This window comes from Ovis aries, chromosome 9 (assembly GCF_016772045.2).
Source record: "Ovis aries strain OAR_USU_Benz2616 breed Rambouillet chromosome 9, ARS-UI_Ramb_v3.0, whole genome shotgun sequence".
Classification (NCBI taxonomy): Eukaryota; Metazoa; Chordata; class Mammalia; order Artiodactyla; family Bovidae; genus Ovis; species Ovis aries.
This window is the reverse complement of record NC_056062.1, coordinates 77,556,131-77,577,418: the sequence shown is the minus strand read 5'-3', so window position 1 is coordinate 77,577,418 and position 21,288 is coordinate 77,556,131. Positions and strand designations below refer to the sequence as shown.

The 21,288-nt window shown below is 36.8% G+C and overlaps 1 protein-coding gene across 19 annotated transcripts in view; it reads left to right on the top strand.

Annotated features, from left to right (window-relative positions):
- VPS13B (vacuolar protein sorting 13 homolog B) overlaps positions 1-21,288 on the top strand; it is a 784,482-nt gene that overhangs the window by 586,862 nt on the left and 176,332 nt on the right. For 15 of the 19 annotated variants that reach the window (XM_060393910.1, XM_042254441.2, XM_060393903.1 and 12 more), the window contains exon 36: positions 14,912-15,307. In XM_060393910.1, the coding sequence (XP_060249893.1) occupies positions 14,912-15,307 (396 nt within the window). The remainder of the gene's footprint in view (positions 1-14,911; positions 15,308-21,288) is intronic. The other 4 variants (XM_060393907.1, XM_060393912.1, XM_060393898.1 and 1 more) reach the window with 1 other exon arrangement.

The window sequence follows — 21,288 nt, the reverse complement described above, 5'->3', positions numbered from 1 at the left end:
TCCAATATGACTTCTTCTTATGCTGTACTCATTCTCATCTCTATGCCTTTTAAAAACTATTTATTATGGAAAATGTTATATACAAATACAGCCTGGATAGGAGGGGAGTTTTGGGGAAAATGGATACATGTGTATGTATGACTGAGTCCTTTTGCTGTTCACCTAAAACTGTCACAACATTGTTAATCAGCTGTACTCCAATACAAAATATAAAGCTTAAAAAATAAAAAAATTTTAAAGTAGACTGAATAGAATATAGAAACTCTTGCCTACAATTGTCAACTTATGGCCAATATATTCGTTCTTATATAACCCTATCCATATCCTCACCTTCTGTATTATTTTGAAGCAAATCCCTTGCATCATATTATATCACCTATAATATTTCAATTTGTATCTATAAAGATAAGAACTTTTAAAAACATAACCACAATATTATTATCAAACCTAGAGAGAATAATTCTTCAGCATCATCTGTCATCTAATATCTAGTCAGTATTCAAATTTCTAATTATCTCATGAATGTCATAGTGTGTGTCAGTGTTTGTAGGCATGTATGGTTATTGTTTGTTTGTTTTCTTAACCTAGAGCCAGATAAGATCTACTCATCACTACTGGTTATGCCTTTCGAATTTCTTTTGTAAAAAAGAAATTTCTCTCAAAATTAATAGTTTTCCCCCTCTCTTTTTTCATTTCTTGCAATTTATTTTATTTTCTTACTAAAGTATAGTTGATTTACAGTGATTCAGATATACAGCAAAGTGATTCAACTCTTATATATTTTTAATATATTGTTTTTCAGATTCTTTTCATTTTAGGTTATTACAAGATACTGAATATAGTACTGTGTGCTATACAATATGCCCTTGTTTATCTATTTTATATAATGTGTGTAGTGTGTATCATTTAAACCAAATTTCCCATTTATCCCCCCACTAATTTCCCCTTTGGTAATTAAGTTTGTTTTCTGTGTCTGTGAGTCTATTTCTGTTTTGTAAATAAATTCATTTGCATCATTTTTTTAGATTCCACATATAAATGATATCATATGGTATTTGTCTGACTTCACTTAGTATGATCATCTCTGGGTCTATCCATGTTGCTGCTAATAGCATTATTTCATTCTTTTTATGGCTGAATAATATTCCACTATATATCTATATCACATCTGCTTTATCCATATGTTAATGAACATTTAGTTTGCTTTATGTCATGGTTATTGTAAATAGTGCTGCTATGGGTGCATGTATCTTTTTGAATTAGAATTTTCATCTTTTCCAGATATGGGATTGCTGGATCATATGGTAACTCTATTTTTAGTTTTTTAAGGAGCCTCCATCCTCTTCTCCATAGTATCTACACCAGTTTACCCTCCTACCAACAATGTCAGAAGGTCCCCCTTTCTCCACACCCTCTCTAGACTTTTTGGTGATGACCATACTGAGTGGTGTGAGGTGGTGTCTGTTGTAGTTTTTGCTTTACATTTCTCTAATAATTAGCAATATTGAGCATCTTTTCATGTACTTATCAGCCATCTGTCTTCTTTGGAGAAATGTCTATTTAGGTATTCCTATTTTTTGATTGGGTTGCTTGTTTTTTCAACATGAGTCGTATGAGCTGTTTGTATGTTTTGGAAGTTACACCCTTATTGATTACTTCATTTGCAAATATTTTCTCCCATTCATAGGTTGTTTTGTTTTGTTTATCCTTTCCTTTCATGTGTAAAAGCTTTTAAGTTAACTAGGTCCCATTTGTTAATTTTTGCCTTTGTTTCTTTTTTTCTTGGAAACAGATCCAAAAAAATATTGCTATTATTTATGTAAAAGAGTGTTCTGGCTATGTTTCCCTCTAAGAGTTTTATACTGCCCAGTCTCATATTTAGGTCTTTAATTCCAGTTGAGCTATTTCAAATCCTTAAAGATGATGCTGTGAAAGTACTGCACTCAATATGCCAGCAAATTTGGAAAACTCACCAGTGGCCACAGGACTGGAAAAGGTTGGTTTTCATTCCAATCCCAAAGAGAGGCAATGCCAAATAATGCTCAAACTACTGCACAATTGCACTCATCTTACACGCAAGTAAAGTAATGCTCAAACTTCTCCAAGCAAGGTGTCAGCAATATGTGAACCATGAACTTCCACATGTTCAAGCTGGTTTTAGAAAAGGCAGAGGAACCAGAGATCAAATTACCAACATCTGCTGGATCATGGAAAAAATAAGAGAGTTCCAGAAAAACATCTATTTCTGCTTTATTGACTATGCCAAAGCCTTTGACTGCGTGGATCACAATAAACTGTCGAAAATTCTGAAAGAGATCGGAATACCAGACCACCTGACCTGCCTCTTGAGAAACCTGTATGCAGGTCAGGAAGCAACAGTTAGAACTGGACATGGAACAATAGAGTGGTTCCAGATAGGAAAAGGAGTACGTCAAGGCTGCATATTATCACACTGCTTAATTTAACTTAAATGCAGAGTACATCATGAGAAACACTAGGCTGGAGGAAGCATAAGCTGGAATCAAGATTGCCAGGAGAAATACCAATAACCTCAAATATGCAGATGACACCAGAAAGTGAAGAAAGTGAAGTGCAGAAGTGCAGAAAGCAGTGAAGAAAGTGAAGAGGAACCAAAAAGCCTCTTGATGAGAGTGAAAGAGGAGAGTGAAAAGTTGTCTTAAAACTTAACATTCAGAAAACTAAGATCATGGCATCTGGTCCCATCACTTCATGGGAAATAAATGGGGAACAGTGTCAGACTTCATTTTTGGGGGCTCCCAAATCACTGCAGATGGTGATTGCAGCCATGAAATTAAAAAACGCTTACTCCTTGGAAGAAAGTTATGACCAACCTAGAGAGTATATTCAAAAGCAGAGACATTACTTTGCCAACAAAGGTCCATCTAGTCAAGGCTATGGTTTTTCCAGTAGTCATGTATGGTTGTGAGAGTTGGACTTGAAGAAAGCTGAGTGCTGAAGAATTGATGCTTTTGAACTGTGGTGTTGGAGAAGACTCTCGAGAATCCCTTGGACTTCAAGGAAATCCAACCAATCCATGCTGAAGGAGATCAGTCCTGGGTGTTCTTCAGAAGGACTGATGCTAAAGCTGAAACTCCAGTACTTGGCCACCTCATGTGAAGAGTTGGCTCAGTGGAAAAGACTGATACTGGGAGAGATTGGGGGCAGGAGGAGAAGGGGATGACAGAGACTGAGATGACTGGATGGCATCACCAACTTGATGGACATGAGTATGAGTGAACTCCGGGAGTTGGTGATGGATGGGCAGGCCTGGCATGCTACATTCATGGGGTCACAAAGAGTCGGACACGACTGAGCGACTGAACTGAACTGAATCCATTTTGAGTTTATTTTTATATATAGTGTTAGAAAGTGTTCTAATTTCATTCTTTTCCATAGCTGTGCACTTTTCCCAGACTGTCTTTTCTCCATAGTATATGTTCTTACCTCCTTTATCTTAGATTGACCATAAATGCATAGGTTTACTTCTGAGCTTTCTATCCTGTTCCATTGATCTTTGTGTCTCTTTTTGGGTCAGTACCATACTGTTTTGATTACTGTAGCTTTGTACTATAGTCCGAAGTCAGGGAGCATGATTCAAATATATTAAAGAAACCAGGTCAGTTATCATGTAAATTTTACAGTTTGAATTTTGCCTGTCCCTATTCTGTGTATTTCCCGCACATAAACTTGTAGATGGCTCAATCTGATTCAGGTTGTTTATTTTATTTTTAGCAAGACTTTTATAAAAGGTTTTATTTTGTTCCATCAGGAGGCACATAATGTCTAAAGGTTCTTCTTGTGATGTTAATAGTTATTGATGCTAAATACATAAAGTCATTGGAGGTTGCAAACAGTAACATTTTAGTTCAATTTCTTAGTAGAATTGTTTACCTAAGAAAGGTAGGATAAATGCTTACTTCTTTCCCTTTCTTTACCCATTAGAAAAATAAATTTGGTTTTCCGGATGGGGAGGAACTTTTTTGCAGTGTATAGTCTATATCAGTCATCATAGTGTACAGATTGAATATCTTACAATTTTATTTGTCAATCATATATCAGTAAAACTGGGGAGAAATGAGTTAATTTTCTAACTATTCCTTTGTTGGCCATTTATCAATAGTTGTTATTTGGTGTTATTCTGAATTTGTTATTTTTAGTAATGCTCAAATTGTCTCCTCATTGGCAGTGGTAGTCTCTATAAATTGGATTGTCTGTGTTTTTAATCTTTCCTCAGTCTGGAATCCTTGCTTCCTTGTCTCAAAACATTTGGCTGTTCCTAAAAATCAGATAAAAATCAGATATGCTGTCTCCAAGGATGAGTATATGCCATCATTGAAAACAGGAAGAAAAGAAAAGGGAAATGAGTACCAAAAACACTGCCACAGTGATTCGAGTAGTGGAATGTACTTAGTGTTCTATGATAGCTACTTAGATGGAGAGAAGCTCATTTAGATGAGCTCAGTTTGATAAATTCACTTTAGAAAACCCATTCATTTACCCTTTAATCAGAACTTTTGTGTTGTGATTTTGGGGGTAGGACAGTATAGTCAAAATAAAGTCATTGCTTGATGATAAGAATATGTCCATGAGCAGTTAGGCTAGTAAACATGATGCCCAGTTCACAGTGATAAGCACAATGAGCTGCTGCTGGCTGACCCAGGGGCATGTGTCAGTCATGTCTCTGAGCCTCCTCAGTGGCGCATGGGTCAGCCTACAACCAGTTCCATTTGGTGTACTACTGTTAACTGACACACTTACGTCTGCCACCATTGAGATCTTTACACTTCACACCTTCAATGAAAACACGTTGATCTTGTTGTCAGGGGCAGCTTTCCAAGTTTTCTAGCTCTCACACCTGTGAATACTGAGTCTCCATTGTCCGTTATCATCATGAATACCTTTACTTGAACACCGTAACAAAAATCTGAACTTGAATTGCTGAATAAGAAAAAGAAGTGTACTATGAACCATGACCTAATAATAAAAAATATTTAGAGTTACAATAACACATAAAGTCAAGTTTGATTAAATATTTGTTCTTTGATTTGTATTTACTGTGGTGGAGGGGGGCCGTCATTCCTGTGTCTTTACATAGCTACCATGGCCACTGACTTGTTTTCCTAACAAGCCCAACTTGTCTATTAAAAAAAAAAAATTGTCTTTTACAAATAAAATTCCAAAGGAAGAAGCACTTAACAAAGAATTTTTTCTTTCATAAATGTTATGATTTGGGTATAACAAGCCATATTGAATCCATTGGGTTTTGGGTAATAGATTTCAAAATACATCATAAATGTAAGTAATATGATGACTAATGGGTCAAGTAAAGTTGGAACATTTTAAATGAGAAAATAGCTGGAACAGTTTTCAGGAAACTTTTCCAGTTGATGTTTGGTCCCCCACAAGGTGTGCGTTAACATAAACTTAGGGGAATCACCTCTGGGGCTTGAATTCCCTCTCTGATTTCATTATTATAATATGATTCTTTTCATTTCCCTATTAAGTCATCTCTTAGGGTGATGGAAGCATAAAATAAGTGTAATTTATTTGTATTTGTCTAATCTCCTTTTAACTCAATAATCATTCCATCATTCTGTTTCCTGGTAGCTTTAGGAAAGTTTTGAAGGGTAATTAGAGTCTAATAATTGACAGGCATGGGTTTACTTGGTAACGTAAAGATATAGAATGTGTTCTGGAGATGGTGAGAAATTAGATCTGGCAGAGAAATGGATGACTCAGCTGGGAAATTCACTATTGCTACACATTCTTAAAATCTAAACATTGAAAATAATCCATTTATTAAAGTTCATTGAGGATTACCAAAAAAAAATTCTAAACCCTTTAAAACAAGAATCTGATAATAATTGGATAAATGTGGAATAAAATTCACATTAACAATCTATGCCTGGTTCTTTATCCAGTTATATTTCCAGTTCTTGTAAATCATCATTTTATATAGTTCCAACTGTGTCTATTGAATAAAACTTTTATAGTCCATTTCTTTAATGTTTTCATCTTAATAGTGAAGTTAATGTTTTTCATCACTTTAAAAAATATAAAAGAAGGTAAGAAAATCATTGCTCAATTTTTTAAAATACCAGATTTTTTTTTGCATAGTTTTCCCGTTTGTAAAAATAAGTTTTCCTACCATTATGAAACTACAAATATTTATAATAATGACAGTAATTTTCTACCCCCCAAAATACCTGACTAGTTAAAGGATGTCAAAGTCTTATTTTATACTAGGAAATAGAAGTAACAGTACATATTTGTTTAATTATCAGATGTGATAGTGAGCTTGTGATTTTAGTTGAAGGAGTTACACATGTTGATGGACTTTACAAGCAATAAAGAGTGCTGTTGCATTTGTGGTGTTTCTCATTCTGGTACATGCTACAGATCTCTTCATGGATCAGGTACTTTGAAAGGAATAGCTTCATTGTAAGCTCTGCTTTGGGGGCTCTTCACCTGCAATATTATCTGACTTGTCCAATGGGACTGCCCTAGTCCCTCTGTTTATACATAGAACAGGCTGTGTTTTGCAAAGAATGTGGCTCAACACTCCAGCTCTAGAGAGCTGAGAGTGGGGGTCTTTGTGGGCCAGTGGAGGGCAATCATGCACAAAGGTTGGTTGCACTGTATGCAGACATACAGAAACCGTCTAAAATGGAAATTATTTAAATCTTTTAAATATCTAGTCATCTCTTACAAAAAGTTAATGTAACACTTGTCTTGTGCTTTTTGTATAGACTGTGGTTTGTATGTAGCTTCTCTGGTGGCTCAGTGATAAAGAATCCGCCTGCAGTGCAGAAGATGCAGGAGACAGCGCAAAAAGCTTAACCCATTTTGAGCTGTTAAACTCGTACTGAATAAATATTGTGAGTTGTTATTGATGTTGCTTTGGGAAATTGATCTTTCTGATTTTTAAACTTTTTAAAGTTCATATTTGGTAGAGTAAGGTTGATAATGTAACTCAAATAGATTCATAGTTGAAATTCACAAATACGATTAGCTTGTATTACACATTTCTTTTTCTGAATTATCAGCATTTGACTTCTACTGATAAAAAAGAACCTTCTTTTAAAACTTATTTTGTAATATGAGCCAAGACCTAGGAAGGACTATATTGTCTTTCCTAATTAAACTAGTTGAGATGGTGCCAAACTGACCTGTGCTTTTCAGTTTTACCGATTTAACTAATTCTAGTCTAGCTATTTAATTAAAGCCTCTAATTTTCATGTGCCACAGTATTTGGTGTCAGTAAGATTAGAAATTATCCTGTGGCTTCTGTAACATTTAGGAGTAGCATTCTGTCTTTTTCACCTTCTGCAGAAAGGGCACCCTGATCTCACCATTAAAGGTGTTAGTGTAAGTGTTCTGCTACACTGTTGGAAGGGCCATGGAGAATCGAAAGTAAACCTGAAAAACTGGCCCAGTACAGAGCTGGTTAACACTTAGGTCTAAAGTGGGCTTCCCCTAGACATAAGGGCACACACAGTCCAGCCGTTACATGTGAGGGTGAAAAGTAAAGGGGGTGGAAAAAACTGTCCTGTCATGCATATGACAAAGTCATTGAAAGAATTTTGTTTCTTTTTTATTTTTTAAATAAAAGAGAAAAAATTAAACCGTCCTTCATTGGTACATAGTTCTGTGAATTCTAATACATGAATAGATTAATGTAACCACTACCACAGTCAAGATACAGAACAGTTCTGCCACCTTAAATTCTCACGGTAGTCCTTTGTAATCACACTTGCCCCTAAGCCCTGATCTCTGATAATTACTGCTCTCCATCACTTTAGGATTTTTGTCTTGTCTTTTTGAGAATGTCATACAAATCTAATCATACAGCATGTAACCTTTTCAGACTAGTTTCCTTAACTCACATGCTGTCCTTGAGATTTGTTGCATCTGTCATTAGTATATTCCTTTTCATTGCTGAGTAGTGTTCCATTTCATAGATGCGCCATATAAGAATTCATCCATTGAAGGGCATATAAGTTGTTTCTGATTTTGCTGATTATGAATAGCTACTTTAAACATTTGTGTATAAGTAGTTATGTGATTATAAGTTTCATTCCTCTATGATAAATACCTAGGCGTGAAATTGGTGGGTCATATAAGTCATAAGAAGGGGCTTCTTTGGTGGCTCAGACAGTAAAGAATCTGCCTGCAATACAGAAGACCTGGGTTTGATCCCAGGGTTGGGAAGATTACCTGGAGAGGGGAATGGCTACCTACTCCAGTATTCTTGCCTAGAGAATTCCATGGACGGAGGAGCTTGGCAGGCTGCTATCCATGGGGGTCACAAAAAGGTGGACATGACTGAGTGACTAACACACACACGCACACACACACACACACACACACTCAAGAAAATACTAAAATCTTTCCAAATTGCCTGTATCATTTCACATTACGCCAGCAGTGTATGAGGGTCCCACCAGTTACATATCATATCCAGCAGCTTATACTGTCAGTGTTTTTTTTTTTTAATTTTAGCCATTCTAATAGATGTCTCATTGTCATTTTTATTTGTACTTTTCTAATTCCTAATGATGATGTATGTGGACTGTTCTTGATGTTGCTTTGGGAAATTAATGGGTACTATACTAGTCTATCAGAGAGGGCAGTGGCACCCCACTCCAGTACTCTTGCCTGGTAAATCCCATGGACGGAGGAGCCTGGTAGGCTGCAGTCCATGGGTTCGCTAAGAGTCGGACACGACTGAGCAACTTCACTTTCACTTTTCACTTTCATGCATTGGAGAAGGAAATGGCAACCCACTCCATTGTTCTTGCCTGGAGAATCCCAGGGGCGGGGGAGCCTGGTGGGAGGCCGTCTATGGGGTCGCACAGCGTCAGACACGACTGAAGCAACTTAACAGCAGCATACTAGTCTGCAGTTGCCTTTTGTTATCTTTGTCTGGTTTTGGTACCAGTAATGATGGTTTCATAAAATGGATTTAAGTATATTGTCTCCTATTTTCTGTGGTACAAGAATAAGAAGGAAAAAATGAGGGATCTTCGTAGTCCCTATGGGCATTAGGAATTCCCTTCCCATTACTGAAGCCAGAAATAGAGGCTTTTTCTGACTACTCCCTCTATCCACACCTGATGCCCACCTTCAGGTTTTTGGCTGCCCCAGACTATAGAATATTGCCAGAAAAAATGAAAAATTCACTACCATTTTGGTGGTATTTTGAAATTTAGTCATCTTCCCCAATCTACCTGTTACGATTTACTTTTCAGAGTCTTCAAATAGCTGCTCTTTGTAGGTTTTTTGTTTGTTTTTTTTTTTTAAGCTGTGATATCTCCAGATGTTATAGTTCCATCTTTCCTGGAACCCTGAAATAATATTTAAAGAAAAAGAGTTGGCAACTAACAGAGAGAAAAAGCAAACTATATTAGAATTTTTTGCTTTGGAGGGAAAAGGTAAAAGAAGCTAGGGCAAACATTCCTAGGCCTTGAAACTTTATTTATAATCACATTAGAAACTGGAAATACTCCATATTAGCATATGGAATTTGTATTGGTTCTCTATTGATGAATTACCACAAATATAATGGCGTATAGCAATGCAAATTTATTGTCTCAGTCCTCTAGGTCAGAAGTCCATTTGGATTTAGCTGTATTCTTTGCTCAGAATCTCACAAAACCAAAATCAAGATGTCAGTTGGGCTGGGCTTTAATCTAGAAGCTCTGCGGAAGATTCCAGTTCCAAACTCATTCCATCTCTTGCATAATCCACTTCCTGTAGTTGTAGGACTCAGGTCCCTAATTCCTTGTTAGCGATTGCCCAGTGCCTCCAATCCCTCACCTCTAGGGTACCCTTTCCTTCTCACATGATCCCTACCATTCTCAAACTTGTAATGACAGATCATAGACCCATTTCAAATCTCTCTTGATTTCCCCTTCTGCTTCTTCCTTGTACTTTGTAAAAGGCTCAAGTAATAGATCAGCCCACCAGGTAATCTTGGGCTTAAATTCAGTTTACCTAGAATTTTTATCACACCTATAAAACCCCTTCCAGCACAGCAGTACCTGGCTTAGTGTTTGAATCAATAACCAGGGGACAGGAATCTTGGGAAAAGGGGGTCATCTTCAGAATTCTGCCTCCCACATAACCAGATTAGAGAATTCTGGTGTGCTCCAACACCAGACCAAATAAGTGCTTCATGCTGAGTTTGAGGCCCAACACTAGGTATTAAAGATGAAAAATGTATACTCAAGGATCTTCTTTATTGGTGGGAGACATAATCTCACAAAAGATACTCATGCAGGACCAGCTTTGTGGAACTACTTGGAGAAAATGTTGAGCATTTTCTTGGAGATTAGGCATTAGGCAAAGAAAGGGTACATTAGACCAAGGAGCAACGTGATCAAAGGCCTAATGGTATGACATCGCACAGGCTGGGGGATGTAGGCTCTGTAAACTCTTTGATATTTCTGGAGCTTTAATATTTGAGGCAGGCAATGGCTGTGGATAAGAAAAGGCAGGATGGTTTTTTTTTTTTTTTTCCATTCTAAGGAGCTTCATCTTCTATCTAGGTAAAAGCCTTTACACAGTTTTAAGCAATAGTGAACCAGTCGGGATCACATTTGAAACAAATCATTTGGAAATTACTCCGGAGCCTGGATTAACAGGAATCAGTCTAGACAGAGAAACCTTTTAGGAGGCTTTATATTAACTGAAGAATATCAAAGGCATGAAGGGGAAAAAATGGGGAGTGGTTGGGATGCTGAAGAGAAAGAGATTGGATTCAGGCAATTATTTTGGAAATAAAATTGACAGAACTTAATCATTGAGTAAGTAGATTTGGACCAAGAAAAGAGGGAATGAAATGAGTAAAAAAGTCAGATTTTTTAATTTGAGCCAGTTGGTAGATTAGAGTTATTAACTAAGACAGAGAACATAGCATGTGTGAGAGGAAATCCCATGGACAGAGGAGCCTGGCGGGCTGTCATCCACTGGGTCACAAAAGAGCTGGACACAACTTAGTGACTAAACAACAACAAGAACCAACAATGAGAAGAGGTGATGGATTGTTTTGGATGAATTGACTTGATGAGCCTGTGGGAGTTAAGTAGCAAGAAAAAATCCATTCCTTTTTTTCCCCCTTCATTACATCATTAAATATCCATTTTGTACTTGTGCATGTGTGCTAAGTCACTTTAGTCATGTCCAGTTCTGTGTGACCCCATGGACTGTAGCCTGCCAGGCTCCTCTGTACATGGGATTTTCCAGGCAAGAATACTGAAGTGGGTTGCCGTGTGCCCTCCTCAAGGGGATCTTCCCTACCCAGGGATTGAACCCGCATCTTTTACAACTCCTGCACTGGCAGGTGGGTTCTTTACCACTAGCAACACCTAGGCACTCAGAATATTAAGATATAGAACAGTCCTTATTTTTCAGGAGCTCATAGTTATCTGGACTCTAAGCCGTAGCTATAAAAATAATATAAATAGATACCTGATGATGACACAATCAGAATATTCTGGAAGCAATGAATGAAAGGCACCTCAGTCAGCCACAGTGATCAAGAAAGGCTTTTCGGGAAGAAATGACTGAAAGAGTTTCAAAGGACAAGTTACGCAAATAACCAAAGATAAAGAGTTTGGGTTTTCTTGTTTTTCTTGTGCCCCTGGGACTACCATATCTGAGATACAAGAATCCATATTGAGATAGCACTCAGCAGCTCTCATGCATACCATTCTAGGGATGTTTTGCCAATCTACAGTCAGGGAAAGTGGATCGCTTAGTCTCAGCAGTTGGTATAGGTAGATATTTAGGCAAATTCCTGAGTAGGTCAGTAAATTGTTCTATGGCTACTTCTGGCGCTTAGTTTAAAGCTCATGAATCCAGGCAAAAGCAGATAGCTTCTGGCCCCAGTATCTAAGTCTTCTTTCCACTTTAGCTTTGTTTAGTTTTTCTGTTGCTGCTATCATCTGTTAAGATTGCTCATTTTCTTCATTGTGGTAAAAAGTGGTATTATTTTCTGTGAGGTCACAAAATTTAGAAGCCCACATAAAACAGTTTGCAGGTAGAGCAGGACAATGTATGAGTCATTTGAATCATGCAGTACCCTAAAATGTTTTGCCCACCAACCTCTTCTGCAAGTCAAAAATAAGGCCTTTCAAAAATGATGCTGGTGTAACTGGATTTCCCTATGCAAAAAAAATTTAAGTTGAACCCCTGCCTCACACAAAACACAAAAGTTAATTTGAGAGGAATTATAGACCTAAATGTAAGAAGGTAAAACTGTAACTTGTAAAAGAAAGCATAACTGTGAATCTTTATCACCTTGGATAAAGCAATGATTTTTTGATGTCACCAAAAGCTCAAACAGAATAATCTGTTGGACTTCACAAAAATTAAAATCTTTTGTGCCGCAAATGACATAATCACAGAAACTAAAAAGACAGTTTACAGAATGGGAGAAAAATATTTGCAAATTCTATATCTGATAGGGACTTGTATCTGGAATATATCAATGTAAAAGACTTATACGGTTTAATAAGAAGACAACCCAATTTAAAAATGAACAAAGGTAATAGACATTTTTCTAAGAATATATACACATCACCAATAAGCATATGAAAAAATGCTCAATATCATTAATCATTAAGAAAATACAAATCAAAATCACAATGGGATACCACTTCACACCCACTAGGATTGCTGTAATCAAATATAACCCAGCAATTTCACTTCTTGGTAGATATCTTAAAGAATTGAAAACATATTTATATAAAAATTTTCATATTAACATTCATAGCAGTATTATCCATGTGTGCTAAGTCACTTCAGTCATGTCTGACTCTGTGTGACCCTGTGGACTGGAGCCCACCAGGCTCCTCTGTCCATTGGATTCTCCACTGGAGTGGGTTCCGGTGCCCTACTCCAGGGGATCTTCTCCACCCAGGGATCGAACCTGTGTCTCTGATGTTGGTCTACCTGCATTAGCAGGCGGGTTCTTTACCCCTAGCACCACTTGGGAAGCCCCAGCAATATCATCCATTAATAACCAAAAAGTAGAGACAACCCAAGTGTCCACAAACAGATAGTGAATAAGCAGTATACTACAGTATACCACACAATGGAGTATTAGTCAGTCATTAAAAAAGGCATAATGTACTGATGATATATGATTCAACACAAATGAACCTTAAAATTTTTTATGTTAACTGAAAGAAACCAGACACAAAAAGTAGGATTTTATGTGATTCAGTTTATATGAAATGTCCAGAATAGGCAATCTATAGAGACAGAAATTAGCTTATTGGTTGCCTGAGGGTGGGAAGTGGGGAATGAGCAGGGACTGCTAAATGGCATGGGAATTTCTTCCCCTAGTGGTGGTGATAATGTTCTGGAATTAGATAGTGGTGATTAGTACACAATATTGTGAATATAATAAGAACTATTGAATTGTACACTTTAAATACGTGAGTCAATAAAGATGTTAAAAAATAATTTCTTTAAATTAGGATGTTTTTTCCTGCTTAAAGAAATATAAGGAACAGAGAAGATTTTAATATTGCAGAAGGTTGACTCAACTGTCTGACCCTTTCCAGTGGACAATTAGCTAGAAGCAGTACTCTCAGAATTTTGCTTAGTCTGATTAAATAAACCCAAAGAAAGGCACACAAGAGGAATGGTACCCGGAGCAAGCCTGGGTAGCCAGGAGGAAACTCTTAAGGTGCTGAAATCTGAAGAAGATGAACAGAGGTCCTCCTGTTGAAAACAGAATATGAGCTTTGTCTGCTTGATAATTTGCTATTTCTAACTTCATCTATGGGCTTCCCTGGTGGCTCAGAGGTTAAAGCGTCTGCCTGGAATGTGGGAGACCGGGTTCGATCCCTGGGTCGGGAAGATCCCCTGGAGAAGGAAATGGCAACCCACTCTAGTACTCTTGCCTGGAGAATCCCATGGAGGGAGGAGCCTGATAGGCTACAGTCCATGGGCTCGCAAAGAGTTGGACATGACTGAGCGGCTTCACTTTCATTATATCAGGCTCCAGTGAAAAGAATACTCCAGTGAAAAGAATACTTAATTTGGTTCAGTTAAACTCAACCATTTACTGACCACATACATATGAGAAACATACTGTGCCAGGCACTGGGTATAAAGATGAGTGCCATACTCTGCTTTCACGACCCTTATAGTCTTACATCTTATTGATGACAAAAACGGAAGTGAGAACACAAAAACAGAAACGTCTTAATGTCAGGTGATTAACTGACAAATAAGGACAACATCTGGTGTGTGATACATGTAAAATGGAGTTTAAGAGATCTCAGTCTACCCAGGTTACACTGGATGAGATATTTGAAACTTATTCAACACAGAATACAGGGAAAGATGTAGGGACTTTTCTGGGTTTTAGCGGGTTGCAGAGGAGAAACAAACTTTTTGTGTATATACTTTATCAGACAGTGGTGGGGAGGCTACTTCAGTTAATTAGTTGGACAGATTATTTATTAATACCAGTATTTGCGTCAAACATTGTGCTGGGTACTAAGAGAGGTTCTTTTAACCGCAGAAGGAAGAATGTCAGTCCAGTAACAAACTGGAAAGGCTGCTCAACTTTGCCTCCAAGTAGAGGGTAGAGGGTAGATGTCCATTTGTGGCCTTCGGTCTGTCAGGAACAGTCAGTCAGTCTGTTTGGTTTGGAATAGGAATGTAGGCAAGAGAGTAGTGCAGGAAAAGTGTTCCTTCAAGTAACTACATGGAAAGAATAGGTGGTAAGTAAAAGTATTATAACATCTGGCATCCTAATGAGTCCACAGTACAGGTGCTGGGAAACTGAAATAGGAGTTTGACAGGGATGTAAAGACTTATTTCCAATAAGAGAGCTTCAATAATTTTCTTACCCTTTTCACTTCTACAGCAGACATCAACTTGGATATATCAAAGCCTTTGAAAGCAAACCTGAGTTTTACCAAGTTGGATCAAATAAACCATTTTCTGAAGAAGATAAAAAATGTACACAGCAAAGTGTCCTCAGCCCCGTCAGACACCGTGCTGAATAAGGATGCATTTCCAGCCTCCAAATGTTACCGTGGAAAGTTATCTAAGCTTAAAGTTCATGGTGATGGAGCACAAAAGATTCCGTTTCAAGAAAACATATGGAGAACAATTTCCTGCTTTCAGAAAATTTCTGTTCATACTACTCAGATTGTGGTCTCCATGGAAACTGTCCCCCATCCTAATAAACCATGCCTGTTGGCATCTTTATCCACCCTCAATGGAAGCCTTAATGTCAAAGCAGCGCAGAAAGTACCTGGTAAGTCACAGTAAAGGGGCAAGAGAGATGCCAATGACTTGTTAACATCTAAAACTGCATAATGTTGAAGGTTTGTATTATGTAGAGGCAAAAAGTTTCAAGCACCGTTAGAGATGGGCACATTTCTGGTTTGTTGCCTTATTTTAAAGAGTGTGACAACAAATTATTTAAGCCTAAGTATTTTATGCCCTAAAGTGTTCCTGTCTGCCTCTTCAGGCGTGTTCCTACAGACGTCTTTATAATTGTTCATTCCTAAATTTGTTTTTACCTAACATAGCTGTAGTGTAAGAACAGAGTAAGCCTCAGGTTTTGCAAGCCATCCGAGTAGTAGCTTTCAAAGTGTAGTTTTGGAACCAGCAGCATCTGGGAGCTTGTTAGAAATGCAAATTCTGACTCTACTCCTGACGTACTGAATCAGAAACTCTGGGCATGGCGCCCAGAAAAACGTCTTCCAAAAAACCCTACAGGTGATTCCAGTGTGCTCCATTAAATCATTGGTAACAATTTATTTTTTTTTAAAATTGCTCTGGTGGCAGAAATGCTACACCAAAAGTAATAGAAGCCAAGGTTCAACTTTGCAGAGACAGTGCCACTGAAGATTCTCAGACAGCAACACCTGCAAGGAAAGGCTCTGCTTCAGTGCCCAGCTGAGCAGAGGAGCCTGGACCTGGCAACTGAATGTCCTTGATGAGTGGAGAGGTGAGAAGTTAATGGGCAGTGACATCTACATTTTCCTCTTTTGTTACCATGCCTAAATTGTTCGGTGCTTTTTCACACTGAATAAAAAAGAGTAGGTAGAAGGAATGTGAGGAAGGGAAGAGAAAAAACAAGCTACAAGTGGGGAATAACCATTTTCAATCACAGAAACTGCTGCTATTAAAGTTCAATGCACTGAAGCCAGAAACTGCCTTGAAAGTAAAAGTAGCAAAAGGAAAACTTTTTTTTTCCACTTTAATTTGGAGGGAAGAAGTGGGGCTAGAGGGGTAGTACAGGGGATAAAGTAAATCTTGAAACTGTATGCAACTCAGTTGCTTACTAAAAAGTGGCAGCTGGGACTAATTGTATAGTCAATTTGGGCACAGTAGTTGACGAGATAAAGAAGGAGTTTTGTAGTTGAGAAGTATGAATTTTAGGCCAAAAAGTAAATGATTTATTTCTTTCTCACCAGAAATATTTGTGACCAAGCCAGCTTAAAAGCACTGTATTTTTTTATTGTCTTAAAAGTTAGAAATGAAAAATGTAAGGTCCATGGTACATGAAAGACTATGAAGTACTGAAGGCTACAGTGTCTGATTTATGCACAAATAAAAAATTACAACCCAGACCACACTGGGACTATTCCCACGTCTTTCCAGTTGTACCTGAGTCATAGCAAGGAAAGGTTAGGACTGAAGTAGAATGAAAGCATTTAATATATACTGTGCTCAGTCATCCTCATTTCTTGTTTCATTCATTTGCTATTCATATTTAATAGTGTCTGTTCTCAGTAAGTTTATCTAAAATATAATTAAAATCTTCTCACTGATCTTTTCGAAGTAGTAGATGCATTCTGGTTGTGTAACTTGTTTTTCCCTTTAGTACCCCATTCTTTTTATAGTTATAACTCTAAAATCTAGTTAAATGCAGTAGAAACTATACCCTTGACTAAGAAATACTTTATACAACTATAATGTGTAGTGTCCAGCAAATGTTCTCAAGTAGTTATTTGCATCTACAAATCAAATCAGATTGAAGTTAGCCACTTAATTAATATGGATAGAAATAGTTTTAGTATGAGTGTAACAAACACCAAATCTGTTTTATCTACATTTCTGCTTGATGTGATGGCATGCTCAAAAAAAAAAAAAAACAATGTTGGCAAAATAATAATAAATTATGATTAAGTGAAGTGAGATTGAAAGCTCTAGTTATTGCTGTAGGTTGATTTCTAGGAAATTATAATTAAGAGATGACTATGTATTTTTCAGACATTGATTTTCTACCAAGGAAAATTTTTAAGAAATAAAATATAATTTAAGTTCTGCACATTCATTTAATTGTATATTTACCTATCTTAAAAATTCATGCTTTGCAACTTGGATGAAATATATGCAAATATATATTCAAGGTTTATTTTTGGTAAGTTGTAAAAAGTATTTTCCAGCCAAAGAAAACAAAAAATGTCCTACCAGTAGTCATATTTCTTTTTGTGTTTTCCAGTGACATCGTCTGTACGCAACCAAAAGTTTTTATAGTGTATCTTTGAGCCCAATGGAGTTAATGTCAGATTTTTATAGTTTGAATCTGATACAGAAATACTTAACTGTGTCTTTGATTTTACAGTTTATATAACTATTGTGACCATCTGCAGCAGCTGCACTTTTCAAATTATTTGCTGAACCAAATTGAGCACAGTGACAAAAGTAGTCATCTCAGATGTACTATTAAACAGAGAAAGAAAAAGGAGCGTTGCCTTGGTACAGCATAGCCATCTGCTGTACAGATGTTATTGTATAGAATGACTTAAGATAAAATAATTGTAGAAAATTTTCATTAAAACCTCAACAATTTGCACTTGTTTATGCGAATCTGCATAACTCCCCAATGAGACAACACACTTGGGGTTTCTTTGGTTCTCACTCACTTTCTCTTTGATCCTTTTTGATGTGCTGACTTTAATAAACACAGTCAAAAACACTGTGCAAAAACATCATGGAAAAAACTACAAAGGAACAATTATAGCAGCAGAAACTACTCTAATCCCTAACTTACGCAAGCTATTTTTAGTGAAATATTTTTTTTAACACTCTTTATGTGACAATGTTATATAAACAGGGTAAAACAGTCCTTTCCAGATGAGTTTTAATTTAGGAGCTGAAATAGATTTGTAATGCTAGAGGAATCTTACATTCTAAGTAATATTTAGAGAAACACAATTGGGAATGTGTCTTAGGCATGTTTCTTCACTTGTGAAAAGTACAAAAAATATTTGAGTTTGCCTAATGATTATATTTTTTATCATCTAAACCATCATAAGCTTATGGGAAGTGTGTGCAGAAAGGAAATAATAAAAGAATGAGAGAGAAAAGTTAATGTTCTCCCCACGACATTCTCAGTACATTTAAATCTGAAATGCTTTTATGTTCATTTACTGGTTTTTACAACAAAATATGTACAGATTATTCACTGAAATGTTTTCATCATTTGAAACAGAATGAAATGGTTAAATATTTTCCACTTTAAAAGAAAGTCTGTGAGTTCTTCTTAGCCTTCTGTACTATTCCGTGGCCCTAAACTATCCGAGTTTCAGGGACATGGGTTTTTTAAAATTCCATTCTACAGATGCTAGTGTAGCAGTGACTTATAATAACCCAACTCATATTTCTGCTAGAATACTTATATTCTCCCATGTGTCTTTGGTAAAATGGGCCTAAAGTTCTGATTTTAGAACTTTACATACAAGATGTAATGCTTGTATTTTTTTTAATTGGTGTATAATCCCCAAAATTTCTATGCTTGTGTATAATGCTGCAAAATTTTCTGTAGTTATGTTATTGATAACAAAATTTAATCTTGCTTAAAATTTTTATCTTATTTTCTGAAACATTTTAAAAGGCAGACGTTTCTTTTACTGTCCATTAAATCTGGCCCATTCTGTAGTATGTTCTTCTTAAAAAACGTAACAACCCCCCCCCCCGCCCCCATACACAGACATACATCCCATCTTTTTTGCCATTTGAAGTATGGCGTTTTGGAGAAACCTTAAGTATGTAGCTATAAATTCTGAACCAGCAGTGTAGCACTTTGCACAGGCAGGGTAGAGAGTGAGCTGCAGACTTTAGCTCTCCTTGTCAGAGTAAATTATGGCTCTATTAGGGCGGCACTTCTTAGATTTCGGCAAACAAGGGTACACAATTCAGGCTGTGAAATAGCTGGCTTTAAGCTGCCTTGCTCTTTCTTAGGGTCACGTCTATTAGCATGCTCCCTGTAGATGAGGAAAAGGGAGAATAGGGTATGAACAAGTTAGGTGGCACAGAGGACTGGGAAAGAGCCTGAGTGAGGCCATCTTGGCTGGCATGTAAGTCCAAATCAAGGAAAAATTGCAAGAATCCCCTTTCCATAGGGACTTAGGGGACTTTTATCCGTGCAGAAAGCAATAAGTTGAATTCCTAGTCAAAGAACTGTGGTTTAAATAACTTTCACTACCCCAGCCTCTGTCATCCATATGTACTTATCTTTGTGTATAAACAAAAAGTAGAAAGCAAGCAAGCATAACCACATTATTCTTCATGGATACAAATGCCTCTTCTCATGTTCACTGCATTCAGGACCAATAAAAATGTAAAGAACTAAAGCTCCTTTTCATGTCCTGAAAAGTGAAACTAGGTCATTAATTGATACAGAGCGGAGCTCCAGCTTTTCATTCCAGAGTCGACTCACTCTCCTGAGGACAATCTCCTAAGGCGTTGTCATAGCCAGTGGATGCTGCAGAAACGCAAGTAAGCCTGAGGGGAAATAAAACATTAAATTAAATATGACTACCTAAAATAATATATTGCAATAACAAGCCATTTACAACACCCCAAAGATTTTTGTTACTTTTAGAAAGAAATAGCATCTTTTTCCAATGCCTGAACAATAGGAAATGAATTCTTCAACAGTTAAGGCCAGAGGACACACTTAACTTTTAAACAGCCACTGAGGATTGAAGTGGAAGTACAGCTTGTAGACAGCTATACAAATCACTAACAAACCTTAATGAATATTGGGTGTGGGCATCAGGGTCCTGTCATATTTGACACCGTGTCCCAAGTAGCTTAAACCCAACACTCAAGGAAAGGTGGAAACCTCATTGGGTCTGTAACATCTGGGGTTTTATTTGTCATTTTGGCATACCCAGCAAGCGCAAAAGAAAGAGTAAAAGGGGATTATGTTGACAATGAAATGAGTTACTGAATCTTGTGATAATGAAAAGCAGAAGAATTCTAATGCCTCTCTATAGTCCCTGAGGTAGAGGTACGTTTACAGTTTTGCAGAAGTAAAATGTAGGCAGGCAGAACAGATGGCCTAGAGTCTGTGAAACCTGACACCCCTCATCCCAGCACTGAGGACCACTATTAATCCTGGTCAGATTCCCTCCTATTACTTTATAACAAGGTTCAAAGTTGCTACTGATGAACTGGCCTGTCCTCCTTTTTTTGCTCTTAAATTACCTGTGAATTATTTATTTTTTTTCAGTGATGATTTTTCTATGCATAATGGTGAACTACTGAGACATTCACAAACCATAGGATGTTCTAAAAATGCAATGAGAAATAGGTGGAAAAAGTAAAGTTCTCATAACTTATTTTTTCCAAATAATGTCCCATTATTTTTTCCTCTAATACAGTGGGAAATAAAAAAGGTAAATGCCTAAGTCTCTTGGTGAGTAATTTTCTTGTCCTCTCTCAGAAATTATATGCAATGGAAAAGAAATCCCAACATACAGATTTTATCCTCTTGGCTGTGATTGTTATCAATAATATATGATTAGATAGAATTTTGGACAATAATAAATAATGTTAGTACTGCTATCTTAGAAATTATCTTTTTTCACCCCCTCAAAAAACAGAGGCAAAAAAATTAACGTTTGATATTTAAAAAAAAAACAACTTACTAGTAGATGTATGATGTTCAGGCATATTTCTGTGGTCATATTTTTTTTATTTTGCTTAACCAAATTAAGTCTTGACATCTTTCATTTGGAATATTTAAAATTTTTGTGCTAAAGGGTTTATGTGTTTCTTTTTTTTATTGTTGCGTGATTTTTGTTATTCATGTACACTTTTTTTAGTGCTGTGAGGTTACTAAGTTTACTGCTTTGGATTTTAATGGGAAGCCTTTAAATACCTTAGGATAGTAACTTCAGAAATTTAGAAGAAAACCACTGGGTGAAATTTCTGATGTATTCATTTCCAGGCTGCCTGAAAAAGTAAAATTCGTCCCATAAGCAGCCATCTTCA